Source organism: Diadema antillarum, unplaced genomic scaffold, assembly GCF_040938485.1.
Source record: "Diadema antillarum isolate AM-2024a unplaced genomic scaffold, OU_Dant_1.0 seq00000266_RagTag, whole genome shotgun sequence".
NCBI classification, from domain to species: Eukaryota; Metazoa; Echinodermata; class Echinoidea; order Diadematoida; family Diadematidae; genus Diadema; species Diadema antillarum.
In genome coordinates this window covers 973156-983697 of record NW_027271303.1, presented here as the reverse complement: position 1 = coordinate 983697, position 10542 = coordinate 973156, and the positions used below count along the sequence as shown (strand labels likewise).

At 35.9% G+C, this 10542-nt stretch overlaps 1 protein-coding gene across 1 annotated transcript in view; it reads left to right on the top strand.

Annotated features, from left to right (window-relative positions):
- The first annotated feature begins 3727 nt into the window (after window positions 1-3727).
- Window positions 3728-10542, top strand: part of LOC139729851 (homeobox protein cut-like 1) — a 49192-nt gene continuing 42377 nt past the window's right edge. The window contains exon 1 of the mRNA XM_071640775.1: window positions 3728-3867. Coding sequence (XP_071496876.1) covers window positions 3802-3867 — 66 coding nt within the window. The 5' untranslated portion in view covers window positions 3728-3801. The remainder of the gene's footprint in view (window positions 3868-10542) is intronic.

Genomic DNA, 10542 nt, shown 5'->3' with positions numbered 1-10542 from the left:
ATGATCACTTTTAAGAACAACTTTCTTTAAGAGCTTTTATGAAAATGTATATATACGTACGCGTGTTTACAACGCATTTTCCCGATTTACTGAATTCCAAGGGTATTCAATTTTAAGATTGCATTGTAGGGCCTATATCCGTGGTGACATTTTATTCTGCCTGCTCTTTATGAGCGTAAGGAGGAAATGATAAAAAAGATAGAGGAATTCCTTTCTCAAAATTTCCCTGCATTTTTTTTCAACAGCTAAGTGCACTACTGTAAACTTTATTTTTTCTTTTGTGTAAATTAATACATTATATGTCTATCCGTATCTATCTACGTATATATGAACATAATTGATATCTACATGATAGATATCGTTATTGTATAATCATAGATATGTAATCATAATTATTACATATTATACACGACGCGTGAAGGAGGACATGAAATAATTGAGAATTGTCTACGTTTGGCCTATTTTTGATCTTATTTCTTGAGATTATAATCATGTTATTTTGTCGCATCTATTTACTCTTAAATGTTTTTTTCATCATCATCGTTGTTGTTTTTGATATAGTGGATGGTGGCGGTGATTTTTAATCCCAGCTTCTACAAGTCCGACGTGGTTCGTGAATTTGTTTGTTTGTTGTTGTTTTTTTTTGACCGTCTACACTTTCTCAAAGACAATCGGGTTGACAGGAGTTGTATCAAAATTATTCATTCTAAACAGGAACCCCCTGAGCAAATTGATTTTTTTATCTGGAACTGAAGGAGGGTCAGTGCAGGCGTTTGTTCGTCGTTTTTTTTTTAATGCATTATATGGAGAGAATGCATATAGGCTCTATCATTGATAACTGGACCTGGAGCTAAATGACTAAGATAATTGCAAAGCGAAAGTGAAGTGTGAATAGTGCAGCACAGTGTTCCAGAAGTCGTTGTGCAACGTGACGAAATTGAAAAACCACCAGAGACGTTTCATTAAACAAGAAAAGTGAGAAGCAAATTTGTTATGGGTTTACAGAGCATATTGACACTTGCTGATTCCCTCCTGCCGTTATTTTCCTCTAAAGTCACTATTAGAGGTATAACATTTTGGTTAGTATTTCAGTTTCGCTTCATTTTCTGATACATTGTTTCTCTATTTTGTTTGAGAATGATCTGTAAATATAAGAGGACACCTTTCTCTTTCTTTTTCTGCAATAGTGTAGGACTAGTGTTCGCTGGTCTGACTTATAACCGCACCTCGCTGTTTCGATAATAATGGCTATTAGAGGAATGACATTCATTTTATTTCCAGCACAGGGGCGGATCAATGCAGGGAGGACCGCAACCGGCGCACGTCCCCCCCCCCCTTTATTTTTTGTTGAAACAAAAGAAATAAAAAGAAAAAATGGGGGGAGGGGTGCGTGCGCACTCCTTTAATTTTGTAAACGCGCCCCCTCTTTACGGTATTCCTGGATCCGCCCCTGCAGCATCAATATGTAATGAACGAAGAGTCCCCCAAACATGTTTTAAAGAAGTAGATTTGTCATGCCGTTTATCAGTGAGACAAAGGCAAAGTTATAATGAGGAAGAAACTAGGAGAGAGAAAAGAAAGAAAGAGAGAGGGGGGATACAGGGGATATACATACATTTATATTCTTCATTATCATAATGGGGATGATAAAAAATGATACTAGAATGATAATAAGAAAATAATTCTCTCTAAGTAAAACGGTATAAGTATTGATTATGCATAGCCAAAATAGTCTATCCACATTCATTTAAAAAATGAAGAGTTTATTTGATCATTTATATAAGAGCTTAGTTATTAACCCACTTACACAAGCAAATGTGATATAATTTGAGCTAATTTCTATTTTACATGTGAAGAGTTTGTTCGCAAAAACCGATAAGTCCATATTTGCCAAATTGAGATATTTGCGATTAAAGGTCAAGAAAAATGTAGAGAATAATAAGAAAATGTTTGCTTCTTTTGACCATAACTTCAAAAATGTACCTTTATATGTAGTGACCAATATATCATTTAAAAGGTATTTTTTTGTACTTTATGACAGAGACCGTACTTCAAAATCTTCGAAAATGGACTTATCGGTTTTTGCGAACAAACTCTTCATGTATTTTCTTTAGAGGCCGTCAATATTTCAAGCTTCTGTTATGTTGCACTGTTCTTTCCTTCATCCCTCCTTCGATATGTAAGCTCTATAGTTCTTTCTTGTAATTTTTTTTTTTTTCACGGGTGACCCTCAGGTCCGTCTCCATGATATTGTTTAATTGGAAGACATTGTATTACGCATTTCATTTAGATAGTTTGTTGCTTGTTTAAATTTGAGAAATAAAATGCAGAAATATAATTGAATCAAATATCCCCCCGCAATACAAAGTAGGCCCATATTGTTTGTAGATTGGGCAGTTGGGTGAATGCAGCAATATCAGCCTAGTATGTCTGCACATCAGTGAAGTTTGAGGAAAATTAGACAATCCATTTAAAAGTTCAAATGCTTTCTGTGTTGCCATCACTAATATTATAGTGAAAAGACTACAGCAGTACGTGACGTCCGTTTAGTCATTGCAGGACGATGAAGAAAACAAAGATTAAAAAAAAACCAAAACCTGTTTAGATTATGCACGATAAGTTAAGTAGGCCCTACACATTCCCCAAACTCGTTACTTATGATATCCCTCCTGATTTCTGAAAGAGTTAAGTCAAGGGTTTTATGATTATAGTGTATCAAGGAGAATTCAACATAAAGTATGTTTTCATTTTTCTAGCAGAATGAAAGAACTGTAGGCACGTCTTGTCGAAGAACTGTGTATATTTCGTTAAAAAACACAAAATTTTGTGGAATTCTTTACATTTACATCGTTGTACGTCCTACCGTGATTCCATGGCCTTAATTGTAGTCTCATCCAGCGATGGCGGCAACAATACTTTAAAAATTCATAACTTTCAAACGGATTGTCTCACTTTTCTCAAACTTCACGGAGGGTGTTCGACTACTGGTACTATTGTTGTGTTCACTCGATCAATGCACAAAATTAATATTTGTTCCCACTCCCTGTAAATCATTGCACGTATACTAGGCTCTACTGCTCCTTATTAAATCATATTCTATCTTTAGGTCTGACGCTCGGGTAAATATATTTATGTGCATGTACATTATATTTTGCACATATATTTCCATGTTTCTTATCGATGTAAAATACCTACAAAGCACACAAACTAAATACGATACTGCTTTCAAATAACTAGTAACATAGACAACGACAGTTTCATGTGACAACGCTTGAAATACGACATGCAGATGTTGCGTGTACGAGGTCGTATTCCAGTGATACTTTGGAGATAAAGAATACTCTCTCTGGCTCTGGCGTTACAAACGTCGCGATCTCCACCGATTTTGACAATGACAAAACCACGTTTTGTTGATTGATGACATCGCTGATGATAATATTTTCATCGGGTATTTCCAATAGTTCCCGGGGGTAGGTACATTCATTTTGAAAATTACTAGATATCATGGGGATAATATCCTCATTGATCTTTACTTTCCGTCTTGATACATTCTCAATTTGTAAGTGAAAAGCCAACATTTGATTTTGATAGCTTGCATCACATTTTGGATACTAAAGTTTATCACCATGAACCCCTCAAGCATAATGGACGAGTCTTCGACACACCACACCTCTCGTGTTTTGTCGAATGTAAGTACGTGGTAGATGACAGTGCATGCGCCAAATGGCTTCAGCCTGCGCATAATGCATTGAACCACACACGGCCGGAGAGAGTTCGTTCCTTTGTCCGAGATCGATCAACATGGCCGCGACAAATGTCGCGTCAATGTTCCAATATTGGAAAGATTTCAACTTATCGCAGCTTCAGGTAATTACCTGTTATTCTCATTGTATAGTACATAATTATACAGCATTGCGGTCAGTTTAGACTAGTTTGTACGTCTTTTGCGAAGTTTATAAGCTTTGATTTCGCGCGTGGAAAATCGACAAATTTATCAGAAATTGATCCGAATCGCTATCTGTTCAATATGCTTGCGCCACACTCAACGGATGCATGCAGCGGCTGGCCTAGATAGGCGAGCAGCGCGCGCCGTGCTGTGTGTACGAAGTGTGTTTTGGTGTTCTCGTGGAATGTCGCTGAATGAATGGGTCTGTTGTTTGCCTTCTCTTGATAGTGTGAGTTCACAACAATGTTTTGGCGACGTTGTGTTCTTCGAACGCAACCGCGCTGGAAACAGGCTTTAGATGTGCCAAAAAAACTCACTGTAAAATGGAACTATCCACTAGTTATTTCTCGTACAGAGAGACGTACTCAGAGCACACAACTTTGAGAGGCTGGTTTCTAATTTCTTGACTTGCGTTTGTACAAGGACAAGGTTCCTTGGTGTTTCTAGGTCTAGCTATTCTACTGATTTTCCTATGTTTAGTAGGATTTGTGAACATGGTCAAATCTTTGTTTTGTTGTCTAAGTAGTTTATATTTACCTCAGGGGGTTCGCTAATGCTATTGATAGATGGTGCTGTATTATTTTCACTCAAGGCAAGTTTCTATATGCAGTATGTTCTGCATGTTGACTTGATGCAACCCAGTGAAATAATGGGCAATAATGAATACAAACTACACTGTAGAATCTCTATCTATTCCGCCATTGGCATATATGCACAGCTGCCAATTTAGTAGTACTGATTTTCAGTAATTTCTACTGAAATGGGAGAAGAATACTGATGGTTACCCAAGCAAATTACTGATTTTAGAAATCATTGTCTGTGATATATTCTATTACACTTTTAAGGATTACTGATTTTTCAATTAAAAAAATGGTGCAAATTACTGATTTTCAGCCATCAAAGTACGGAAAGGTGTTTACAAAAGTTGGCAACTCTGCATACGATGTACACACTGTCAACGTTAGGTTGATAGTCATGTTTTCAATACAAATAGCTATGTTAGATCGTCATGGCCCACATAGGTTTTTGTGTCAAATAGTGTCCAGTGCAATGGAAAAGGACCTTGGCGTTATAATGGATGAAGAATTAAATTTCCATCAACATGTCTCAGCAGCTGTCCAAAAGGCAAATCAAACACTTTGGATTATACACAGGACATTCTCACAAATGACGACGGAAATACTTCCTATTTTGTTCGTATCTTTGGTTCTCATTTGGAGTATGGCAACATTTTATGGCACTTGAGATATAAAATGGACTCTGACAAAGTTGAAAGAGTGCAGAGAAGAGCCACTCGTATGATTCCTGAACTCAAATGTTTGTCATATGAACAACGCCTGGAAAAACTCAACCTACACTCATTATACTACAGGAGACGAAGAGGCGACATGATTACTGTTTATAAATTGCTCAATGGAAAGTTGGGGATTTCTGGTGACATGTTTTTCGATCCAGCCATCCACTCATCAACAAGAGGTCACAGATACAAGCTCTCCACCAAACGTTCAAGATTAGAACTGAGAAGTACATTTTTCAGCCAGAGAGTAGTTGCCGACTGGAACAGATTGCCTGCTAATGTTGTTGAAGCTTCCTCGATTAATAATTTCAAAGATTTATTAGACAGACATTGGAGGGGGGAAAAAATTAAAACCTCTGCTCCTCAACGCACATAAAGCAACAAAGTTGAAGATGATTATATTATGTTGAGACCGGAATACTACAGGACCAGTCCTCTACTTCCGTATCAGATGTGATGTGATGTGATGTGATGGCAGCATAGCTTGGGTGTCAATGGAACTTTGCTTGCCTGGTATTTTGAGGTACCTAGTTTAATGGGTTAGTCAAATACCTGTTAGTGATTGGCTAAACACAGTCATGTGATGGAGGCACATTGGTTATGTTTGCCCATGGGCAGAACATTTTTGTAATGTTCTCCCATGGGAAAAATTTTTCACGTAACAAATAACAAACGATACCAAACGATTGAACGATCATATTTTTCACACAATCGACAGGATAAATTTGCCTATTTCATACAATGTGAAAGAGCAGATTTGACTAACCCATATAATATAACAAATGATGACTTTTGTTGTCGGGAACATGTACCAAACGTTCCACCCTCAGGTTTTGAAATGCTATTTCGGGAGGCTATAAGTCCCTTGACTTCGTCTCGGGACTTATAACCTCCCTCAATAGCATTTCAAACCCTTCGGGCGGAACATTTGGTATGTTCCTTCCCCCACCAGTCATCATATAATACAGTAGGCCAGGCACTGTTTTGTGATGCCACTTTGATGGGGTCGAATTTGTTTTATATGTATTTATACACCATGTATAAGGTACAATATTGCAATAAACTCCAAGACAACCAGAGCAGTGCAATTGCATAAATGGCAATTACCAAAAGCCCCCCCCCCCCCCCCAAAAAAAAAAAAAAAGCTAAAAAAAAAAAAAAAAAAAAAAATACATTTTAGACTGATCACAGCAAAGAAACCTAAATAATTCAAATTGGCCTATATGGTAGGGTTTCACTAAGCTCAATATCTGCTACAATTGTGAAAAACTGAAATGAAAATTATCAAATGATGTTTATCTGTAACTGTGAGTACTAATATGCCCTGCCTTATGGTGAGTGCACCATTGTTTAACTAAGAATATTCAGAATTAATAGAGTGATGTACATGTCGGCCCTCATTCTTTTTGATTCATGCTTTTGATCTGTGTGATCCATTGTACTATGTTTGATACTGTTGTGGTAACACTAACAGCAAGTCATGTTGTGGTTGTTTATGTTTTGAAGTCTTAAGGACCCACTGATCAGTTTGCAGCTTGCATGATAACAAATTAAACTTATATGATGGGGTATTGTTTATTTCTACCTTCCTTATCTCTCACAAGTACAACACCACTGATGCCAGGCTTCTACTTTGTTTTTCCCGGAAAAGCAAGTTGAATTATAGATTGAAAGAGCATGAATGATCCTTGAGGCTACTTACACATCACATAATATTTATATGCAACTTGCAATCCTGTGCTATGGGAGAGACGTACAAAATGTACATTTTGTTTTGTTTTGCTTTGTTTGTTTGTTTGTTTGTTTGTTTTGTTTTGTTTTTGTTTTGTTTTGTTTTGTTTTTTATTTTTGTTTTGTTTTGTTTTGTTTTGTTTTTTTTTTTGTTTTTTTTTTGGGGGGGGGGGGTAATTTAATGGAGCATTGTTCTTTTGGTATTGAGAGCATTAGCCAATGGTAGGAATTACTAATTTATAATTTGAGTGTATGCTGAAGCAAGTGCAAATCATAGTAGTTAGCACAGGATCATCAGTGGTCAGTCCGCAGAGAATGATTCCCTGCTCTAGGTTTCAATGTATTAAAGTCATGATTTTTCATTTGCAGATAAAACAAAAATCCAGCATTAGTGCTTCAAAATAGTTCTAAAATGTGAGTTAGGGATAGAAACAACCATGTAAAAATTTGAACTATAATATTAATCGATGTTAGATATTGTTAAATATAAACAAAATATGAACAATAGTTTAATATAATAAAATGTTTCCAGACTAAACTGTCTACAGTTACGGTTTATTGAGAAAAATAGTGATATTTTAGGCTTTATTGCGAAAATGTTGTATGATAGGATATTTTGTGATACAACTGACCTACACATATGCATTAATTGGGATATCTTTAACATTTTTAAAATCACTACTAAAAGGTAAACAGGACCTTTAAAGTGCAATTCCATATGGCATTAAAGTTTCCTATGATCTGTGGATCAAAAGAACATGAAAAAATGGCGGGTGTTTTATCCAACTCGAGCCTAAAATAAAGTCATGAATGGATTGTTGTAAGGTTTTATGTTTTCACAATGTAGCGATATCAGTAGCAAACACAATACATATTGGATGAGATGATGTTGGGGCTTCATAAGACTCTTTTGTCCCACATACAATGTATTATCTTTGCAAAAAGATCTCTACATGATTTCCTGTCTGAACATGAAATCAAGAAGAAAGACTTGTGGCTTTTGCATCAAACTTTTGTTGTGTTCCAACAATCCAGCAGTGCCGCCTTCCATATTGTGGGATTTCTAGAAGGAGTTTGAAAATTACTAGTAAATCATCAACTAAAACTGATTTTTTGTGACATTTGAAAATTTAATATTTCTGTAACTTTCTCAGAGTAGAATCTCAAAAACAGAGATCAAATGTTTTGCATCAAATAGTTTTCTACCACTAGAAGTGTAGCTCTAGAAGTCATACACTACATGATAATACTAGATAATGCAATACCACTTGGTCTAACTAGAATTTATAATATTTCTCACTGATAGTATTGTGCATGCTCACTATTGATTTTGATGGGACATTGGAATATCAAAATACAGTTTGTAAAAATATAACTGTTGACCTGTCATACTATACATAAAAAACATCGTTTGAAAAAAAATATTTTGAGCTGTGACAACGTGCAGATAATTTGCTACCAAAGATCCAGCAGTTTACAATTGAAGCCTTTGACAGGTCTTTAATATTCAGCACTGAATGAAGATACTTTCATGAACAATTATGATTATATCACTTTTTTTTTTTTGCAGGGCTTTTACCACACTGATTAGATTGTTGGAACATCCGTTTAAATCAGCAAAAATGCATAATAAACAATTTTCCTTGAAGAAAAAAAAATGATCGTGAGGGTATTTCTTTGCTTGACCTGTTTTGCCTTTTATAGCAGGTGACGCAGTCATTTTGTCTGATCTAATGGCAGATGAGATGATCATTTTAAGTCTCTTTGCTCTCGATGTCGTCTTGAGTCATTGTCTGAAAATGTGGCTCATGAATGTTTGCTCCGGCAATGGAAATTCAGGTTTAGTCCTCCATGTCAAAGTGTTTGTCTGGAATAGTTTCATGTTGATATCACAGAGCATTTATAAGCAGTGATTGGTTTCCATCAGTGATGATCACTGAAGGGAACAGCTCCGCGACTGATGATATCTGGTTCTTGTATGTGTGCCCTGATTGATATCTCGGCGTGACATCAACGCATTCTTTTTTTTTTTACAGCCTGGGTATTACGTGCAGTCATCAGATATTGCACATCATAACATGCATTAGACGTGGAATGACTCTCATGAATGTGAGATCCTAATCTTTAAACAGGGAGATATTGAATGTGTACTTCTTGAGTGGAAATAGACATGCTTGCATGCCTTCTTTGTTTGTGGATGATTAATTTGATTGTTAGATATGATGTTCCCAAATGTTAACATGTTGTACTTGTGCATAGCTCCTGATGTTGTTAACAGTGCAATTTGTATCTATCATAATATACAAAATGAATATTGTGAGAAGTATATCTCACACACGACAAGAACTGTACTGAACACTATAGTAAGGCCAAATAGTTCCTGACCACATTACTGTAAGTATACAGTCTCTACCCTTTATCGTAAACCTTCGAAGTCAAAATCAATTTCACATGATACTCAAAGCCGCAGTTGCACATTGTATGATGTTTCTATCAGCACTCTACAGGGAGAGAAACTGTATCATGTTTGGTAGAAATGTGCAATGTCACATTGCACTGTTGTATTCTCATAATAGAGATGTCCATACATGCACCCATGCCCATATTGATTCCCATTTACTATTCTGGATCATGGGAACCAGCAGAAACCCTCCAAGAAAAAGTCCAAAGTTCTGCTAACAAGCATGTACCCTGAAACTTTTGTATGCTGATCAGAAAAGTAGAATGCATTTTTTAAAGCAAATAGTGTAGAGTGCATTCAATTTGTTAGCAAAATTGTATTCACTTCATTCATGTCTGACACTCATGCTAAGGTAATAATGTTTGTGAAATCATTTTACAGTTCTTATTAGTATAGAATATTGAATTACATGTATGAGCAAAGCTTTCTTTCTAAAAATTTGCTTACAATATGAAACTGAAATGCTGCATTATAACATGCTGTATGAATTATTAGTTCTCACTATTAATATGATTTCCCTTTTCCCCCATTATGTTAAAAATACAAGCCCCATCTAATCTCCAAGTTGACATAAAACTATTAAATTATGGAGCTAAACTAGTTTTTTTTTGTCATTGAAAAACATGCATTATTAAGTACATGTACAAACATGTCATGTTTGTAGAAAAAGGAATATTCTCTCTCACAAATGATCATCAAGCATTCTTCAAAGTGTAACCTTACCCTTTTTTTTAATACTTCGTTCTCTGTGTGATTGTGATCAAATGAATAGGTACATTGTAGGCCTACAATGTGATGCCTTGTCGTCACTCTCAAGTTATGGGTGCACAGAGATTTGTCAACAAAGTACGAACATGATGGGTTGAATGGTGGCCGTCACACATTCTTTTGCTGGGTGGCTTGTTCCTGAATGTCTATTTAAATCAAAGATCTTTGGGTCACACACACTGTACTGTCCAACTACGAGCATAGAGTATTGCTGAACACTTGTTCGTTCATAAAAAAAAAGAGAATCTGATATTACGACTGTATATATGTAGCAATTTGTGAAAAAATATGGATTATATGTCTCAAACAACAACAACATCACATGTTTAAAGGAAAAAT